General features: G+C 44.9%; 1 protein-coding gene across 4 annotated transcripts in view; it reads right to left on the bottom strand.

The window, feature by feature from the left end:
* The window catches only part of LOC141075525 (alanyl-tRNA editing protein Aarsd1-B-like), a 166,091-nt gene that overhangs the window by 7,039 nt on the left and 137,668 nt on the right, over positions 1 to 21,384 (bottom strand). For 2 of the 4 annotated variants that reach the window (XM_073562611.1, XM_073562610.1), the window contains exons 2-11: positions 18,588 to 18,693; positions 13,747 to 13,875; positions 12,916 to 13,075; positions 12,042 to 12,099; positions 10,282 to 10,438; positions 10,030 to 10,146; positions 7,873 to 8,003; positions 6,661 to 6,727; positions 2,667 to 2,758; positions 750 to 804 (exon numbers count right to left, since the gene is read on the bottom strand). In XM_073562611.1, coding sequence (XP_073418712.1) covers positions 750 to 804; positions 2,667 to 2,758; positions 6,661 to 6,727; positions 7,873 to 8,003; positions 10,030 to 10,146; positions 10,282 to 10,438; positions 12,042 to 12,099; positions 12,916 to 13,075; positions 13,747 to 13,875; positions 18,588 to 18,626 — 1,005 coding nt within the window. In that variant the 5' untranslated portion in view covers positions 18,627 to 18,693. Of the gene's footprint in view, positions 1 to 749; positions 805 to 2,666; positions 2,759 to 6,660; positions 6,728 to 7,872; positions 8,004 to 10,029; positions 10,147 to 10,281; positions 10,439 to 12,041; positions 12,100 to 12,915; positions 13,076 to 13,746; positions 13,876 to 18,587; positions 18,694 to 20,837; positions 21,297 to 21,384 lie in introns of those variants that run through there. The other 2 variants (XM_073562612.1, XM_073562615.1) reach the window with 2 other exon arrangements.

Genomic DNA, 21,384 nt, shown 5'->3' with positions numbered 1-21,384 from the left:
GAGATGCCCCATCCACAGAGCAGACCGGAAGGGGAAGACCTGCTCTGTTGCTGAGGGGTGAAACGAAACAGCGTAATCATCGACAGAGACCGTCCCTGGGCAGAACAGGAAGGGAGTTAGCTAGTTAGCAACCACATGCCTGTAAGTTCTTAGCCCCATATGCAAAAAAATTAAAAGTCCTGGAAAACCCCTTCAAAAGGCAAACAGTCTGAAGTTCAGAACGAAATCAACGATACTGGGTAATTATAACAGAAAACGTGTACAAATACTAACAAAGTAGGGCACAATCCTCCCAACATCCAGAGGAGACGGGGGCAGTATGGAGTGGCTGGGACTTTATTCATTAGGTTGTAATTATGATTTTTTATGGCTTCTTGCACATGAGCAGCAACGTGGTATTGCTCCAGACACAAGCAACGCCAGGAAAGAAAGCAAAATACTGGGAGAGATGGGTGCACATTAAAAACGCCAATGAATTATTATTTTTTTTTAATGATAAGCTACGAATGCAGAAGGAAAAACTGATTACTCTGCCCACACAAGGGCAAATATGGGCTGGCACAACGTGGAATCACCAGGACACCTAGACCGTTCAGAATGAGGTGATACAACTGTCGTGTGTGTGTATATCTCATTATGTGTGGGTACATGTCATTACTAATAACTTTTCAGGTTACTTTTCAGTGGTGGGAGCGGTTTTAGTGCTATAAATCCTGGCGACACGTTTCCTTTAAGAGAATTTTACTCACCTCTGTGCCAATTTCATTTGCGATAATATTCATAAACTCGTTATCTCCCTCTTTTCTGTTCAAGAAATGAAATAAATCATCATTAGGCCAGCGTAACACATTACAAAACTAGAGGGGCTGTTCCTTTTCAGTTAATGTTCGTCCCCGTTTGAAATGTATATAATTTCTTCATGATTTTTTTTAATATCACTTGTTGTGTTCCTGATCTAATTAAATGTATAATTTTCTTAAATTAGCTAATAGATTCATGATTTATTACAAGTCTTGCGCTCCTCAGATGCAGCGCAGGCACCATCATTGATTGCATGGGCTTGTCTTGTTAGAGGGGGCACAGATCAATAGTCCAGCTCTCACAATGTCATCAGGAGATTATTAATTGAGTGGTGCAACCCCTCCATCAGAGACAGAGGCTGGCGGTGAAATCCTGAGAGAGGTAGGAAAGCTGGAAGTGCACTGTCCGCCCCCTGCACTTACAATTTCAGACAGAACGGAAGAAGCTGTTCTCAGAGGGCCGACATTCACTCGAAGCCAAGGAGGAGGCCACACATCTGAACTATGACACAACGTCCCCAAAGGCTGGGGAAGCATTGATGAGTAGATCCAGAAACACACAAACATCGCAATGGATACCAGCTTTATAGTTTACATGTGAATCCTTTTTTATCTTCTTGGCAGTCCCCTTTAAGAACATGTACCATAACTAGTATGGGAACAGGTGCTTTCCAGACACTTATAAATAGAGATGGGTGGACACCTGGATGTTTGGGTCCTTCAGGTTCGGCCGAACAGTTACAAAAAGTTTGGGTACCAGAATCCCATTCACTTGAGTGGGGGGCCCGAACATCCAGTGTTTGCCACGCTGACATGTGCATGGCAGCGTGGCAAACACCACTTCTGATCGGCAGTGAAATCATCCCCACCAGTCAGAGAGCCGCGGTTTCCACGCTGTCAAAGGACAGTGTGAGCGCTCAGCTGTGATCGAAAGTATAAAGTTTACCTCCGGTCACTGGTGTCAGCTGATGGGACTACTGTTCCCATCATCGGACACCTGATACCGCTAATAACAGTGCGAGCAGGAGCGGCGGTTGGGTGTATTCAATAGCTGCTCCTGCACTGTAAATAAATAAAAATAAGAACGTCGTGGGTCCCCCTGTATTTTTGATAACCTGCCAGACAAAACTCACAGCTGGGGGCTGCAACCCTCAGCTATAAGCTTCTGCAAGGCTGGTTATAAAGAATAGAGGGGTCCCCATGCTGTTTTTTTAAATTATTTAAATAAATAATTTAAAAAAACTGTGTGGGGTCCCTGCATTTTTGACAACCAGATATTGCCCCCCCCAGCCTAAAAATAGCAGCCCGCAGCCGCCCAGAAAAAGCACATCTATTAGATGCACCAATTCTGGCGCTTTGCCTGGCTCTTCCCACTTGCCCTGTAGTGGTGTCAAGTGGGGTACATATTTGTGGGGTTGATGTCACCTTTGTATTGTCAGGTGACATCAAACCCACGGCTTAGAAATGAAGAGGAGTGCAGAATAAAGAGGGGTTGGGGGCAGAATAAAGAGGGGTTGGGGGCAGAATAAAGAGGGGTTGGGGGCAGAATAAAGAGGGGTTGGGGGCAGAATAAAGAGGGGTTGGGGGCAGAATAAAGAGGGGTTGGGGGCAGAATAAAGAGGGGTTGGGGGCAGAATAAAGAGGGGTTGGGGGCAGAATAAAGAGGGGTTGGGGGCAGAATAAAGAGGGGTTGGGGGCAGAACAAAGAGGGGTTGGGGGCAGAACAAAGAGGAGTTGGGGGCAGAACAAAGAGGAGTTGGGGGCAGAACAAAGAGGAGTGGAGGCAGAACAAAGAGGAGTGGAGGCAGAACAAAGAGGAGTGGGGGCAGAATAAAGAAGGGTGGGGGCAGAATAAAGACCACTGACCTGTGTAAAGAAAATAGTTTGCCTCTGTCTGGGCTGTTTTTAAAGCTCTGGGCCGTAAGGACAGCAAGATCTCTCAGTAAAGTTAGATTATTCTGAAAGACAAAAACTTCATGTGAACATCTAATGTCCACACACTCATAACCAAAGTCATTAAAGAAATTCTCTATGTCCCATTCCTCTACTCTTCCTTCTGGAAATGTATGAATATATTCAGTGTTAGCACTCCCCTTTGTCCATAGGGGGTGCTACAAGCTCTGACACTGCCAGCTCTAAAAGACAAGTGGAATGGTAGTGCCTAGTTGTCAAGAAATTCACACATTTCCAGGAGGAATAACAGAGTAGGGCACACGTAAAGAGTTCCAAGAAAATGTGCTTCAGCACTGGTTTTTAATAATAATAATAATAATAATAATAATAATAATAATAATCTTTATTTATATAGCGCCAACATATTCCGCAGCGCTTTACAGTTGAACAGTTTCAAACACAACAGTCATAAGTAACAACGTTAACAATACAATAAAGCGAAGTAAGACGACCCTACTCGAGAGAGCTTACAATCTACAATGAGGTGGGGGAGATACAAAGCACAGGTTTGTATTTACAATGATGTATTTACAATGATGGTCCAGCCATCTTCAGGGGGTGGGGGTTAGATGGAGATAGTGAATGGGCTACACACACACAAACATAACATGACTTTGATTACTGAATGTGATAGGCCGCTCTGAACAAATGTGTTTTGAGCGAGCGCCTAAAACTATGCAAATTGTGGATGGTCCTAATATCTTGGGGTAGAGCATTCCAGAGGATTGGCGCAGCACGGGAGAAGTCTTGGAGTCGGGAGTGGGAGGAACGGATTAGGGCAGAGGTTAGTCGAAAGTCATTTGCAGAGCGCAGCGGTCGGTTAGGCCGATAGACAGAAATGAGGGAGGAGATGTAAGGGGGTGCCGCACTGTGGAGAGCTTTGTGGGTGAGAACAAGTACTTTGAATTGTACCCTGTAATGAATTGGCAGCCAGTGTAACGACTGGCAAAGAGTGGACGCGTCTGAGTAACGATTAGCCAGATGGACAACCCTGGCTGCTGCATTAAGGATAGACTGGAGAGGGGAGAGTCGAGAGGGAGGCCAATTAATAGAGCATTACAGTAGTCCAGGCGGGAGTGGATCAGGGCGACAGTGAGAGTTTTTGTTGTTTCCATGGTGAGAAAAGGGCGGATTCTAGAGATGTTCTTTAGGTGTAATCGGCACGAGCGGGCAAGAGATTGTATATGGGAGGTGAAGGAGAGATCGGAGTCAAACATAACACCCAGACAGCGCGCCTGCTGTCGGGGTGTTATTATGGTGCCACCCACAGAAAGGGAAATGTCAGATTTAGGGAGGTTAGTAGATGGTGGGAGCAGAAGAAGTTCAGTTTTGGAGAGGTTGAGTTTCAGATAGAGAGCAGACATGATGTTGGAGACTGCAGACAGACAGTCAGGGCGTTCTGTAGTACAGCGGAGGTAAGGTCAGGGGATGATGTGTACAGTTGTGTGTCATCAGCATAAAGATGGTACTGAAAGCCAAATCTGCTGATGGTCTGTCCAATTGGGGCCGTGTAGAGAGAGATGAGAAGGGGGCCAAGGACTGAGCCCTGAGGTACCCCAACAGTGAGAGGAAGAGGAGATGAAGTGGAGCCAGAAAACAGAACACTGAAGGAGCGGTCGGAAAGATAGGAGGAGAACCAGGAAAGAGCAGTGTCCTTAATGCCTAGTGACTGGAGCCTAGAGAGTAGGAGAGGATGGTCAACAGTGTCGAAAGCTGCAGAAAGGTCGAGAAAAATGAGCAGAGAGTGGTCACCATTACGTTTTGCTGTCAGTAGGTCATTGGTCACTTTGATGAGTGCAGTTTCTGTCGAATGTAGGGGGCGGAAACCGGACTGTGAAGGGTCTAGGAGGGAGTGAGTGGAGAGGTAACGGGTTAGGCGGGAGTATATCAGGCGCTCCAAGAGTTTAGAGATGAAGGGGAGATTGGAGACTGGTCTGTAGTTGTTTGTGCAGGATGGGTCGAGGGTGGGTTTCTTTAGTAATGGAGTAATGATAGAGTGTTTGAAGGAGGAGGGGAAAATGCCACAGGAGAGGGAGAGATTAAAGATTGTAGTTAGGTGAGTTGTGACGACTGGAGAGAGAGACTGGAGGAGATGTGAGGGAATGGGGTTGGTTGTGCATGTAGTCGGACGAGAAGAGGAGAGGAGCCTGGAGACTTCTTCTTCTGTGATGGGATCGAATGTAGAGAGTGAGCCAGGGGAAATGCAGGGAGGGATGGGAGTCACTGAACTTGGTGATTGGGAGCGGATTTCCTGACGGATATTGTCTATTTTCTCTATAAAGTGGGAGGCCAGGTCATCAGCGCAAATGTTTGTGATAGGGGCTTGTGCTTTTGGCCTGAGGAGGGAGTGAAAGGTGTCAAAAAGTTTCTTGGGGTTCTTGGATAGTGAGGAGATCAGGGTGGTAAAGTAGGTCTGTTTGGCGAGGTGAAGGGCAGAGTTATATGTCCTTAACATAAATTTGAAGTGTATGAAGTCTTCTGGTGTGCGTGTTTTCCTCCATAAGCGTTCAGCACACCTAGAGCATCGCTGGAGAAATCGGGTTTGCGATGTGAGCCAGGGCTGTTTCACTCTGTGTTTGGAGGTTCTGAGGGTGAGGGGAGCTACTTGGTCAAGGGTTCTAAGAGTGTCATTGAAGTGATGTACAGCCAGATCAGGACAGGACAAAGAAGAGATTGGGGACAATGATGAGTGTAGGGAGTCTGAAAGTGTATGAGGGTTAATGGCTTGTAGATTTCTGACTGAATGGTAGGTAGGAGAGTGCTGGGGTGAGCGAGGATTTGTGAGTGTAAAGGAGAGAATGTTGTGGTCAGAGAGGGGAGGCGGTGAGTTATCTAGGTAGGAGATTGAGCAGAGCCGGTCTTTGTGTGTTTCAGAGGTTGAGAGCTGAGAGAGGCCTAGAGAAGTGGTTAGTGATAGAAGCTGGGATGCAGATGTGGAAGTGGGGCTGTTAATGGGGATGTTGAAGTCTCCCAGGATAAGGGTTGGTAGTTCTGAGGACATGAAGTGCGGCAGCCAGGCAGAGAAATGGTCCAGGAAGTGGGTGGGTGAGCCTGGGGACCGGTATATGACCGCTACTCTGAGAGAGAGGGGACGAAAGAGCCTGATGGTGTGGACTTCAAAAGAAGGGAATGAGAGTGATGGAACTGGGGGGATGACCTGGAAAGTGCATTGTGGGGACAGGAGTATGCCGACTCCACCACCAGGTCTGTTTGTCGGTCTCGGGGAATAGGAGAATTGTAAGCCACCATTGGAAAAGGCAGCAGGAGAGACAGTGTCAGAATCCTGAATCCAGGTTTCCGTGAGGGCCAACAGATTCAGCGAGTTTTTCAGAAAGTAATTGTGTAGGAAAGGAAGCTTGTTGCATACAGACCATGGATTCCAAAGGGCACAATTGAAAGAAGGAGATGAAGGAGTGCAAATAATATTAGTAAGATTATTAAGGTTTCGATGTGAGGGAATACAGGTATCTTTTCACATTCGATTTTGTGCAGTAATTTTTTCATCTCCCCACTTATGAATAGGGCTTGCAAAAACTAAAACACGTGCTCCAGACAAAACCCCACTGAGATAAAGGAAACAGATTTCACGAAGTTCTGCAATATATCTCTCACATGGGACTGAACCAGAAACAGGGTTTGCTGAAATCTAAGAAAATTTGGTTTCACAAAAACCCTTGTAGTCTTTAATTAAATACGTAACCAACCTACTACTATCGATGACATATGGTGCCGCCATTTAATGCTCATACCCTGGGTACAGCAAAGTATCAGCCATACTGTAATGCCATCATAAGTATTTTTCACGCTGCCACATCTTACATTTTTCTACCATGGGTATAGAGGAACGTTAGTTATCGGCACCTAATATATTGCAATATAGTTTGGCAAAAGCCCACCACGTCTGTACCTTCTGGAGAGTTTTCACAGATTTCTGCAGTTTCTCCACAGCTTCAATGTGCTCCTCAGGACCATTCCTGCCAACAGCAACACAGACAAAAATAAGATAAAAGATAAAAAAGTATGACTGTCAGATTTACACAGTCGATCAATAACATCATGTATGGTAGGACGAGACGGTGAGGGCAATAAAGGGCACAGACAATATGGAAGATAGAGCAGAGTGAAAAAGAGTTGAACTGTATCTGAGCTGTAAAGTGAAACAGAACAAAAACAATCCCTTCGGCTAGGTTCAGATTGCATTTTAGCCTATGGGCAGAGGCTCTGTTGGGGCTTGTATCTGAAGCCCTGAAAAATGGGATTCGAGCGTTTACGCTGACCGGGCGATGGAATGTACTGATGAAGATGGAGTCACTGTGTGCTCTGGTGACCATCAATTTTGGCTTTGTCCAACCTACTTGATGAGGGCTCCAAGACATGGTTGACTTGCCTTTTGGAGCCTACCTCTCATAAGTAGATATTACGTGCAATAGAAAACAAAGTGACTTAGTCTGCATCACTCCACTCAATGACCCCTCCACCATCAGCGCAAACGCAGAATCTCATTTTCCAGGGCTTCAGACGCAAGTCTCAACTCGCTGCCCGTAGGATAAATCCAACATGAACATAGCCTTAGAGAGACGTTTCCTCTGCTTTCACTATTTAAAAGTAATTGGGGAAAAAATGTTATCACCTATCGAGATCAGTGGAGCTCCCATCACAGAGACCCTCACCAACCAGCAGAAAGGGGAATGTTTATCCCCATTACTATAGAGTGGACATGCTTGAATGTCGCTCCAATCATTGTCCATAGTGCTGTCGGAAAAAGCTACAAACAGCTCTTGGCAGCCTTATAGGGAATGGAGCAGGCACAACACCGCTTTACTCTATTGGGGATAAAAGTGCCCCACTCTGCCAATCGGCGTGGGTCGGACCCCCACTGATCAGTAAGACATAATATATCCTGTGGATAGATTATAGCTTGTTTTCCCTGGACATTTTTAATGGCGGGGGAACATCAGTAGGGACTCCGCACCCGTACATCCCATGTACCTGGTACTGCAGCTCTGTCACACCGAAGTGACTATGTAATCCCCCTCTATCACACACCAGTCCCTATCCCTAGCGGCAGTCAGGATAACCCCTGTACAAAACGATATATTGGGCACACCACAGCCCTTACTTTAACAGGGTGGTCAGAGACTTCTCCACACTGTAGCTCCGGGCAGCGTACTTTAGGACCCTCTCTCCTGTAATGAATATTAAATTAGTCTTGTTCTTCTTTCCTTTTTCGGTTCCTAAAATCTTAATGACCTGTGGGAGATACAGAGGACATATTAATAGTTACCAATCTGTCACATATCAGGAGAATATGGCTCTTCATCAACATGATGTGTAGTGAGCAGCTTCAGAAAGGAGGAGATGATCAGTCCCGGGCATTACAGAAAAGAAGACATGAGGAGCACGTAACGGATCCTCTTCTCCTCTCTAAAGACGCTCTCTATACTTCTGGGTGTATCAGTGTTGTGAGCGACTGCCACTAACAGGAGGCAATGATAACAGGGGAAACGCCCCAATAGTGTGATAACCGCCGACATCATGGTTAGTGCTCCAGCAGCGCTCATTCTAGCCATATGAGCACACTAGCAATCAGAGTCACTGAACTTTTCAGTACTGAGTAAACAATACTGAAAGGGGAGTACAGGTGCCCAGAGCCCTTGGGCACGCGCCAAGCACACCAAAGTCTGCTCATTTGCATATGGAACAAAACAACTTTTAAAAGTAATTACAACAATTAAATTTATACTGCTTGTATGATTTCTATAGAGGCTAAGTCCCTTATATAAATGTTTAATCAGTTTAATTTTCATTTTGAGGGTGACAGACTCCCTTAAAAAGAGTTTTCTTGACAGACATTTATTTAGTTGCTGAATATTGAGCTGGGAATCCAACTTAATGTCAGATCAGGGTACGGTTAACACTTTTCACAATCATGAATGCTTAAAGTGGGTATACGGGACTTTGTGAAAAACAAAAAGTGTGCCTACGCACTAACAGGCAGGCAGATGTTACCTACCTGCCTGTGCTGATTTCACATTGACAGAGAGGAGACTTCTTTTCCGCTCCACTCTGACGGGGTGGGACTTCAACGTCATTCTGATTGACAGCTGGATTCCCGCTGCCTAACTGGGGGAGCCGACTGTCAATCAGAATGAGGTTGTAAGACACGCACCGTCGACAGAGTAGAGCGGAAAAGAAGCCACCACGACATGAAATCAGTAGAGACAACTGTAATCCCGGCTTCTGGGAGGAAATTAACTTTATTCAGCCCCCAGCTTTCAGTTATAGAGCCGCGGTTTCTGTCACCGCTCGGTATAAAGTGAGTGGTGGCTGCAACCATGTCCTGATACTGACAGCCGGACTCTACAGTGCATCTTTACAGAGCTGGCTGTCAGTCAGTGCTCGGGCATGGTTACAGCCACCGATCACTATGAACTGAGTGGTGACTTAAGCCACGCCGGATGTGCATCTATGACTGAAAGCTGTAGGCTGACGAAAGTTCTATTCCTCCCGGAAGACAGGCATTCAGTGCAACAGCAACACTCCTTTAGAACACTATTAACCTCCAGATTAACTTCATATTTGAAGTTATTAGCATTTTGGGACAAGACAGGTTCCTTTTAAGGGGTTTGTCTCATCTTCATTATTCAGAAGTGCACCGCTGCAGCGCTGCTATGCTGCCCAGGTTTTTGTTTGCAGTGGCAGTGCACTCCTAAACATTGACAGTTCAGACTAGTGGCATGGTTACACTGCTGGTCTGAACTGAGCACTCTCCCATTCTGCTAGTAAAGGAAGCTTTGGCTATGCAGCATGAGAGAAGAACAGAGGGACTGGGGTTTGCTGGATCTCGCCAACTTCAGAGCTGACGTTGCAGGCTCTAAAGCACAGAACCAGCAAGCGGCGTGCGTTCCTTGCCTAGGCAACCTGTCACTCTGGGACAATAGGGTGGTCAGTAACCTAAGCAACGAGCTTGTTCTTTATTCTTGAGAATAAAGAAGATTTTTACAAAGTGGTAAAATTCAAAGTTGCTGGTTTGCAATTCTACCCATTAATGAAGATAAGACAACTTCATTAAAACCCAAAGGGATCATAGTTTTGGGGGTAATTGATTAAAATCTCATCAACTAGGATGTACTAGGCTTAGAAGTGCTAATAAACCCTGTCCTAGAAGATGCAGCAAGGATGTAATAATAATGGGTATATAAAAGTAGCCTCATTTATGGAGGCTACATGATGCACAGTCTTACGAAAGTCCTGTAAATTAATTAATTTCTCTTACCTGAAGGTCACTCAGATTAGCTACATGGGTCCCACAGCACATATTAGCATCAACGCCTTCTATGTCGATTATTCTCACTGGCCCAGCATGGTCATCAGGTAAACCTCGACTTCTGACCTAAGGATGGTGCAAGATAGAAGTACAGATACATTTCTATATAAATGAATATGAGTCATAAAGTCCCCATCAAATGAGAGTATATTATAGATGAAGTCCCACATATTCAGCATGTGGCTGGATCTGCACTCTTACTTGGTTAAATTCATCATCGTCAGTAGTAATCACTCTCACAACGACGGGCACGCGCTGGCGGATCTTTTGGTTTACCAGCAGTTCTACAGCTTCAACCTGTTGGTTTGTCATGGTTGGCGTGTCCAGTTCAATAGAACTGCGCTGTCGTCCCAGCTCCCTGTAATTTGAGGAAATGTTGGTAAATTAATCCCAATTTAAGAAGCTTGGCTCTTGTGCTCAAAGTCACGTTAATGTCATAGAGAACGGTGACTATCACACTCCCTGTGCCATCACTAGGGTCATTAGCCTCAAAGAACTCAACCAAGATCCACAACACAGCTGCAAAAATGGGGTGAAGGTTTGGTTTATAGAACCAGTATCGCCCGTCACGTTTCCTTGCCTAGATACATATGCTTTAATTTGCCTCTATGAGTCAGATCACATTTAAAGGCTTGGTCAAGATTTAAAAAAGGGTCTGTTTTTTTCTGTTTAAACAGTATCAGTCTTGCCCACTGCTTGAGTATGGCATAGCAGTTGCTTCGTTACCTAAAAGGGGTTTATCAAGAAAGTCTGCAGTCACGCTACAGTATCTGATGGCAGACTTGTGTAAATGCTCACATTGCACGATTTTCCATTGCCAGCAATGAGATAGATTAGTCATGTAACCGTAAGTATGTCATATGCAGACTCCCAGCCTCATTCCAACTAAACGTATGGAGCCTTGCTCAATTCACATCTAGCTGGAATGTGGCTGGCAGTGTGCATATCACATATATGCGGTCACATGACCGCTTGGCTTTGTTGCCAGCAACGGAGAATCCTGAAAGTGTGCACTATGCGGATTTCCAAGTCTGCAATCTCATAAAGTGACTGCAGACTTCTGTGATAAACCTACACACCTCCTGTAATTCTACAATTAGTCCATAAGCAAAAACAACATTGGTTGTTTAAATTAAATAAGAACAGATATTTTTCTTATCTGAGACAACCACAATAAATACAGACATTTTATTGACTTCTCTATAAAAGTTTAAAGGGTAGGAAACATGTCTATTCCCAACACAGCCACCTGAGCCATTGAACTATGAGTCTATGCTCTGCCTCCGTCTACTTAAAGCGTCCTTCCACCTTTGGAAGGAAAAGTGTCCATACCTTTCTCATATAATCACCCTACCTGGTGCCCTCTGTTTGCCTTCTTCTGCCTCCTCTTTCTGCTCCTCAAGCTTTAATGATGGCCGCCGCAGTGACATGGGGTGCACAGTGGTAAGTCTAAAGCACGCCTACCGCATAGTGGCCACCATAAAAGCAGAAAGAATGGAGAGTCCAGGTAGGGTGACTATACATGAGAAGGATATGGTCACTTTTCAGTGCCAGGGTGGTGGGGCACTTACATGAATGTTTCAGCCAGTGGGAGAAATGCATTTTCACACATGGCAGACTTGTTTCAGACGCTTCTGTGGGCTAATCTTGTACATTTGAATGGGCTTGCAGAAATTGCTGAAACAATTCTATTCCAATGTGTAGAATGGATTTTTAGTCACGGAAATGTCTGCAACAAATCTGCTGCATGTGATCCAACCCTTGTGGGTGAGCAGCATCCGTCTATACCTCAGCCGATCAGTACGTCAGTGTGCCTTTTCACTGGAGCCAACTGAGTAGGCCGATGTAGCATACGGCCCTCTGAGCTATGGGATGTTTTGTGGGTGCACCTAACAGAACTTGGTAAAAATAGCCAATGTCAGAAATGCAAGAAATGAAATAAAGAGAAATGTCTTCCTTACCATGAAGTGGTCTTAAATCCATACAGAGAGTCTGCGATGGCTGTGATAAGGTGTTGTCCTGGAGAAACAGACATTACAAAATATGGCTTGGGTTGCAGAGAATAGTAACATGGTGATAGGGTGGTCACGACTGTACTGTGCAGGAAAGGGGTAAGGTTAAGAAAATCCTTCTCAAAAGGGGACTGTCATTAGCAGATACAAGAACAGCCTGCAGTCTGCTGAGGAGCTTCAGAGGAAGACCACCAGGAAATTAGAAATGCGACTGTGTGTGCCACTAAATTACAGGGTTATTCCCAAGATTGTAAATTACCATCTACCTATAAGAAAAAGGATAACTTACTGATCCAACCACTAGGCCCTCTAGGAATCCCAAGAAACCCAAGAATTGGTCTCTGCAGAGCCCCACCTTGAATGGAACGCTGGTGCACATATTCATGCTCAGATCTATTTATTGTCCATGGGAGTGTTGTGAAAAGTAGAGTAAAGCACTCTGCTGCTTCCAGCAGTCCCACAGACAATGAATGGAGTGGAGATCAAACACGTGCGGAGCCCATTTGCCGGATTCCACACCCTGTTCTTGGAGTCCCAGCAATTGGACCTCGAGTGATCAGTAAGTTATCTAATGACCCGTGGATAGGGTATATCTTACTATCCAGTAAAATACTTTATGAGCTCAGTCTCCCCCAATCGGCTCCCTGTCCAATGGTAAAATAACAGCATCTTGCAGAGAGATGAATGATGGTATAGGAGATATGACTATTCCAGTGAAAACCTCCAGTGCAATACTGAGCCTTTTATAGATATGTCTGCTGATCAATGGCTAAAAAGTACACCCAATACCTGCAGAATACTAATATATGAATCAGAAAGCCACCTGAGTGTTGCTGCATGTGGTCGAATCTGCGGCTCCAGTCTATCCTCACTAATACTTCGGAACCTGGCTCCAAAGCAGATAATACAAAATGCACAGCTTCTGGGCCTTGCCGAGTGACACGAAGCACTTGGGCCTCTCCGATGAATCCTCTGTCATCAGGCTGGTATAAAAAGCAGAAGAGTATGAGAAAATAAGCTACACATATAGCAATCAGCTCACAGCCCTCCCATACACAGACTAAAGTCAGCTGAATGAGCCGACAGTATCAGGATCACCGGACCATCTAATGTGTATGGGGCCCCTACTGACTCTCCTGAGAGATGAACGCCAGGGAGAGAAGGATCTGACCCAACGAACTTCAATGGCCGATCCTTTAGTACTCCATGAAGCCATTGTCAGAGGAGTCGGGTATCTCACAAAGAACTGAGGAGTGTGCAGACAAGCTGAGCATTCTTGTATATGAAGGAGTCAGTAGAGATAGCTGTAATGGGGCCTTAAAGGGTACCTGTCACCAAACTGACCATTTTAATCTAGAATGTATAACTTGTATAGCATCCACCAAACGGCCTAATATTTTATTCTCCAATTGCAGGACATTGTAGTTCCCATTGTAGTGAACCCCACACATGTACTACATAATAAGCCATGTATTCAATGGCACATGTGACCAGACGGACCCTCAGGAATCAATCTATGAGGCACCTACCTTCGAGAAGGGGTGGACAACGATTGCCCAACAAGGTTCTCTAGATTAGGTCATGTTACAGGTCACTGAACCCTTGTGTGCAATGTAGTGATATCCTTCCTTGGTGTGTAATAATTTATTGTTACCTGTCCTCCGCCTTCAGGGAACAGAACAGTGTCCTTCAAGATAACGTTGTACCCAGACAGCGTCTCCTTCTTCCCTCCATTCTCCGCCGTCAATTGAACAGGGCTGCATGATATCACTTCTGTCAGCAACTTTCAAACAAAAGGAAACCTTTAATAAGTCATAATCACAAAAAAGAAATCAGGGAAGCTATCAATCAGTGAAAGGTGGTGGGGTATGACGGAGTTCGTAAATATCGAGGACTTCATACTTAATCACCGAGAGGACTAGCAGAGATGAGGCAAATAAAACCATGTTTTTATCAAAATGACAGCCAAATGGCCATCAAACGAGCCAACGATACATTCCAGGTCTGTCCCCATACATAACGCAGCCGTCAGAGGGCAGCATAGATGTGCTGATGGTCTCCCTTTACAGGTCACTGGGTTCACTTGCTAGGGGCAACACAGCACTTAAAGTGCAAGCGCTTTTACATATATCCAGTTGTCAAGCGCTTGTATCAAGTACAGCATTTACAACGGATCTGAATACATTTGTTACACCTGGAGCAAAAACAGAGGCAAACTAGACACCAAAGCTTCCGTTTTTGAAAAATAAAAAGGATCAGTTTAATGAGGACCTTTCACCAAATATGTTGAACTGGACACATGATGCAATAGTGGCTGCAGAGTGGAAGAAAATGTTTTTTTTTTTTTGTTTTTCTTTATTCCACCTCTGTTGCAAGGATATTAGCAATTAAATTATTCAGCACCTAATGAGTTTTTGTTTATTAAGTTCAAGTGGATGTTATCAGACAGCTTTCACTGGAGGCGGTACTTCCCCCCCTGAAAGTGAATTCCTCCCTAACTTCACCCCACAAGTACCAGTATGACTCAACAATGCCACTAACACAGTATAATACCCCCCACACAATTATGCATCCAAACTGCAGCCCCCCTCATAGTATGATATCCCCATAGTCCCAATCCCCCACACAGTATCATGGACCCCCCCCCACCTGCCACCCCCATAAACAGTATGGGGGGCCCCCAATTGCCCCTTACTCCCCTACTTAGTATAAGGGCCCCCACAATGTGTGCATCTTCCATATTATGATGGCCCTCATAGCCATTCACATAGTATAATGACCCCCAAAACTCTGCACTAAGTAGGAGGGCTCCCACGTGGGCTGCCATTATGTACAATATGCCTCCAATTGCAATAAAAAGTTAATTTCCTATAAGTTTTCAACACTGCGGTGTCTTACAGTTCCAGTATAGTGGATGGGATTTGTTGAAATCTCACGGCTCACTGGGTTTGTTTTTTTAATTTGCAAGATTTGGCCAAACACCATATCCCTATCCTCGCTACCTCAGCCTGCTGCTCGGGGGGGGGTCTTTGCATTGTAAGGGCCACGCACAGCAGATGCGATCAAGGGACGCCATCTCTGAATGATGGATCAGAGGCTTTAACGTCCGGATTCACCATTCTATCCAATTGTACATATCGCTGAAATTATGACAAGGAGCAGATGGTGGGCCATACGTGGTCTGCCACTATGAACTGTACGGCCTTTTGGCGGGGGTCCAACCACTGGGTCCCACATGATCGGCAGCATGGACCAATTTTATCAACATTTGAACAGGGTGGCAGAGATCATGCTCGACTGCTGCACCATTCATTCCTTATGGGACAGCTCAGTGCTGCGTTCTTCCCATCGGTGGGGGTCCCAGTGGTCGAACTGCCTCCAATCACTAAGTTATCACCCATCCAGTGAATAAGTGAGAACCTGTTTTAATCAGATATTAAACCTTTTGGTCTAAAATTATCTGGGAAAGCCCTAGAGCCCTTTATGAAAGGTTTATTCAGCAAGACACAAACAATACAAGACCTTTTCCTAGGAACAGGCCTACGTTCACACTCAGGCTGGATATGATGGAGGAGCAGTCCTAATAAGCACATCCCTGTTTAGCAGAACAGACCTTCTCCTCTGTATTACACAGGCATTTCCCCATATTAATCCCCTATAGAGCCGCACCTGGAGCCACCCCAGCAGGCAGTCACCACAGTTACTGCTAAATCCCGGGCCTAGAACCCATCAAAATCACTGAGTTGGCAAATAAATGTTACTCAATGCTTAAATCCTCAGCAATAACTCAGCAGAGTACTTTAAAAAGTAACCGCTGTTTTACTTCTTATTGCATAAATCAATAGTACATGTGAAAATAATCAACTCTGTAATATATTATCAGAGAGCTTTCATCTCCCAAATTGATCGTCCATTCTTATTTCATGGGTAACATCTATAAAATCTGTATTCAGTGAAGTCAGATTTGCCCATTCATGAGATAAGGGATGGCAGTTGAGGCTTATAAAGTTCTATGGAGGGAGGATCTAGAATCAGACACAGACATTTTACTGCAAGTGATCATAAAATGATAGTAAATGTTTTCCATAGAACTTTATGAGCATCAACTGCCAATTCCTATTTCAGTAATGGGAAAATCTGTATTTACTGACAACAATTTTTTCCTGTAAAGTTAACATTTTGAGAATCAATGTTCAGTCCATGAGAAAGAAGAAGATTCTATAAGATATATTACAAGGTTGCTTAGTTTTACGTATACTATTAAGGTGTGTGTATGGGGGTGGGGGTGGGGACAAGAACCCCAAACATACAGCCAATGTCATTAAAAATTATCCTCAGTGTGAAGAAGAATAAAGCATCCTGGAAGTGATGATAGGTTCCCCACAGAGTCCTGATCTCAACATCATCCAGTCTGCCTACAGAAGGATTTGTAGAAGCACACGGTATGATGGTTCCCCCAACAGCTCCACATACAGTATGATTGTCCTCCCACACAAACCCCCCATACAGTAAGATAGTCCCCTCACAGCCCCTTTAACATAGCATGATGGTCCCCACATAGCCTCTAACACAATATGATGCACTCACCCACACAGCCCCCCATACAGCCCCTCATATAGTATGATAGTCCCTCCACAACTCCCCATGCAGTATGTGTCCACAGCCCACAAAAATGAAAAAAGCACTATATCCAGGTGTCATTCTGGAGTAAGTGAAGCTCCACCATAACTATTACCAATACTGGCATCCTGAGGATGCTGAGCTTGTTCATACTGTCGCAATTAATGTGGCCCTTGGCCTGACCAGCCCATCTGGCATTTGAAAGATTTGCCCAATGGCCAGTCCAGCCTGATTCTGTCAGCTCTTCTTTCATAGCAGAAATAGCTCTGCTGTGCTGCTCCTCCCCAGACTGCCTCTCTGCTTCGAGATCAGAGCTGTCATTATGTCTCAAGCAGGAATAACCTGCCTGTTCTGGGCTACTCCTGTGTGTGACACAATGACATCCTGCCCTGATCTCCCTACAGAGCCAGTACAAGTTGAGCACGACAGACATAGGTGATACTGACACTTTGAGTTCTCAGCTCTGGACAGAATGTGGGAGAAGCAGTACAGCAGAGATATCTCACACACTGAGTAACTTGCTCAAGCTATGGTGGGGAAATGTTCTACTTCCCTTCAAGTGTCGCAGTCTGCTTATGATTGGTCATTAAGGATTGGAGTGAAATGGGTTAAACCTGCAATGATTAAGAAGTGTGACTTTGAACCACGTTGACTAATAAACCGCATTCCTAGATTCTCGACTCCTCCTCATCACTCATCCACCGACCAGCACAGATTTACCCCATTTAACACCAGTCCTTGATGTTCTCGTAGCCATGGATCTGCAGCAGCCAAAGCTTTGTTAGCAGCTGTGATCAAGTAACCCGAAAAGGTGAGCACGACTGCCCACATTCTAATCATTTTTATCTGGATAAGACCCTATTACGTTTACTGTCCTTCCAACTCTATATCCTCTGATTGGTCATTATCATACAGGGGGAAAAGTACACACCCCCAGTGAAAACTATTAACACCCTGTTGTACTGAAACAAAAATTAGCTCATTAGGAGCCAAATAATTTGATAATATCTCTGAAACAGAGAGGCGAAGTTATAAAAATAGAAACCAAAAAAACAATATTTTATTCTGCTCTGCCGCCACTATTACATCCTGTGCCCAGCTCAAACGAGAAAATTTGGTGAAAGGTCTTCTTTAAAACAGATGCACATTTTGGTTTCCGTTTTGCATAGGCTTTTGTTCCATTTGTAACGGATCCATTTTTACTGTTGGTCAACAGGTGTCTCTGAACACCTCCACTGCTCTGGGCATGGTTAGTGCAGAAAAAGGATGCATTAACAAATGACATAACAGTGGAACATCCGGTATGTCTCATTTTCTATAGACGTCAATGTTAAAAAAAATTAAAAAAAAAAACACGACACACGATCCCGTTGCTGTCTATTTTTTGCCAGACAAAGAAATTGTGCAGATTACAATTTAATCCAGTTGAGAAATGAATGGCAGCTGGAAAGGAGGGAAACAGAAGACATTTTAGGGCATGTCCATTCCCATTCAAATGAAAGGCTCTTGGACAGGAATATTTGATTTCGGGTTTTACAAACTCAAAACTGAACCAAAAAGGGAAATGACTACTGGACATGTGACAAGAGAGTATAAGCGATGGACCCTAAAAAGTAAGACTACTACAAAGCGACAAGTTTATCTACAACTTTTCACTCGCAACTGAGATGGACTGGATTAGCGGCCCCTATATACAACAAACACTGCTGATCTGCAGAGACACAAGGGGCCACATATGGTGGCGATCACCCCATTCATTTTACTACACGAGAAGCCTTCGTGGACGTTGGATTGTCAGCCGATCCCAAAGTGTAAGTGATAAAGAGAACTATGACGGTCTAGGAGGGGGAAAGTGTCACCACACAGGCCCCTTACCTCTGTGGCATAGCTGTCCTTCTGACAAAAGAAAGCCATGTTCTCACCACAAGGTGACGTCTCGGGTACCGTATCAGGAAGGTAACATTAGGTTCTGCACGGCTCACTGCGAAGGGAAACACACAGATCATGAGGCAAAGAACAAAAAATGACCAGAGAATCTAAATGATTGTCTCCATTCACACCACCTATTTATCTTACATTTGGGGAAAGCACCCAACGTACACCCCAATTCGTCCAAAGGGATGTAATGCCAGAGGAAGGCACATTAAGATGTACTTCTGGCCAGAATACAGCAAGAAAAACAGTGTCGTGTCAAAAACCGAAGCGGTCAAGTTCAGGTGGGCTGCTGAGCTGCGGGAAAGAAGATCCTTGGGATTCCGAAACAGTTTCTATTACCAACACGTTTCTGTGTCAAACTGGCACCTTTCTCAAGTTATAAAAACCAAGTGTGCAGGGTACAACGATTGGGGGCTTTAAATAGGATAAAATGTCCCCAAGAAGCACGAGAAATGCCCGTAAAGGCTTCTTTGAGCCATTCTGAAAGAACTATTTTCCACCAGCCACGTGCCAGAAGCAGCGGCTTTCACCGCTTTTATAGGTGTTGTGCCTGCACATATCACCTTCAGGTGAGTGCTACCATCGTTTATACCTTACCACACGGTATTGCCCTATGTTGCGCACGCTTCTGGCCCTCTCCAGAGCTTCTCAAGAAAAATAGTGTAGCAGACAACGCCTCTCCATCCCATAGGATCCCATAGACAACGGATACAGCTTTACATGGAAGCCTACAGGTGTCTGATGCCACCATTAAGCATCCATCACAGCCTCCATCTAACACACAGGAAGGCCGAAAACGTTGCGTTATAGGGAACCTGCCAGCTGATTCATACTGTCCAAATCACGGGCAAGGCATGCTTTTCTCTAAAACGCGAGAGAGTCTATATACTTTGAAGATCTGGCCGGGAACCATAACCAGAGACGAGACTAGCCCTGAGCCAACAACTTGGGTGATTGACAGGTCTTGTGTCTATATAGGGAGAGACCTGTCAATCACCTCCAGTAGTGGATCTTCTAACTACATTATGTGTCTGTGCGTATGTTGCGTTTTTGTCGCTTTTTTCTGCGCGGTTTTGTAACAAAACCCAAAGATTTCGCAGCACCAGCAAAGTGAAGTCTCATGCACACAGTTTTTTTTCTTAAATCTGTAGCAGGTCAAGTCTCGGAGCGTTTTTGCTGCTGATTTCACCCATACTAATGAGTGGGGAAAAATCTGTAACAGAAGCTAATGTAAAAGAAAAAATGCAGCAAATATACAAGCATTTTACGGGGGAGTTTTTTCTGCCAACAAATCAGGATTTTCCGCTGCAGATCCAAAACGTGAGCAAACTCAATAACTATATTGTCTCTGAAACACTGGGGAGTTATTCAGCGTTTTTGCTGCAGATTTCACCTATACGAATGAATGGGAAAAATACATCAAAAGACATGGAAAAACTAGGTCAAAAACACATCAAAACTGCACACAAAACGCACGTACTTTATGTTGCGTTATTCCTGCCAGTACATCAGTATTTGCCTCAGATTTTTCTGCGGCAAATACTGAACAAGTATACACACCCTCACAGAGAAAAGCATACCTGGCTGCACTCATGCTGCCTGTGGTTTGGGCGGCATGAGCCACTGACAGGTTCCCTATAACCTACTGTATCCAACCACTCGATGTGTATCGCAAACATCTCCAGTCCTGCGGCAAGGATGAAATCAGGGGATGTAGCACTTCTGTGGGGACATGGGGGGAGAGCGAGTGCCCTGGCCCGCTAGCCGAAACCGCATGGACCAGGGATCATCCCACCGAACGCCCGCCCTCCTTTTAGCGTGGGGGTAACACTACTCAGACAACACAGGGTGACGGTAAAACATGTGGCAATGCTTTAATGAACCAATGAAGGGTCAACATTTCAGACTCCTGACCAACCAGAAAGAAACACAAAAAGTCAACATATAGATAACAGTCTATTCCTCCTGGCTTACTGGAAATAGACGTCTGGTTAATTAAGATAAAATGCTGTGTCGGCACCACATCTTAGGTCAATAATGGAAAGATGGGAGACACATTGCCTAGAAGCTGAAAGGACGGCCATCTTGGTTGGTACCTTGTTTTCCTGGAAAAAGTGTCAATAGGAATTGTCCAAGATTTCTGTTTTAAAGCAGGGGGGATGCATTAAAGTAATTAAATAAGAAACGCACCTGTTCATTCCCCTGCCCCTCCGGCACCACGGCTCTGGTGGACTCTGCGTACTACCTGTGACCGCTGCAGGTCAATCATGGGCCTCGTTGGTGATGGCAACATGGTTGGCATGGTATGGCCTAGACCACAAGGGTATCTGATTCTGCACGTGGAGTATTTGAGAGGAATCTTTTGGATTGCATCTAGTTGAAAGGCGCTTCCTATTAATTTCTATTGTGAAAACACTTTGCTGTACAACAGGTCAAGCACTGCTCCAATGGTTTGCTTTTTTTTCCCAGAGCTGGAGTTGCACTTGAAGTATAAGCCTCCTGGTGATATACCCGTGTTTCGGCACAGCTCAGGTCTCGCGACATCATCTTGTGAGTGCAGCTTCAGAAGCTACGTCTAAAGCATTCAATGCAACTCTATGAGGGCCAAAACGAGGCCAGAATGGGCGCTCATAGACTTGTATCGAAAAGTGACCTCCGCGCCACTCTACACAACAATAATAATGCCCCCTGCAGGCCACTTTTTGCCGTAGACAGATGGGAGTGACACTGGAAAACT

This window comes from Dendrobates tinctorius, unplaced genomic scaffold (assembly GCF_039654945.1).
Source record: "Dendrobates tinctorius isolate UK_male_01 unplaced genomic scaffold, ASM3965494v1 ptg000360l, whole genome shotgun sequence".
NCBI lineage: Eukaryota > Metazoa > Chordata > Amphibia > Anura > Dendrobatidae > Dendrobates > Dendrobates tinctorius.
Note: the sequence above shows the minus strand (reverse complement) of the source record. Positions and strands in the feature narration are given on the sequence as shown.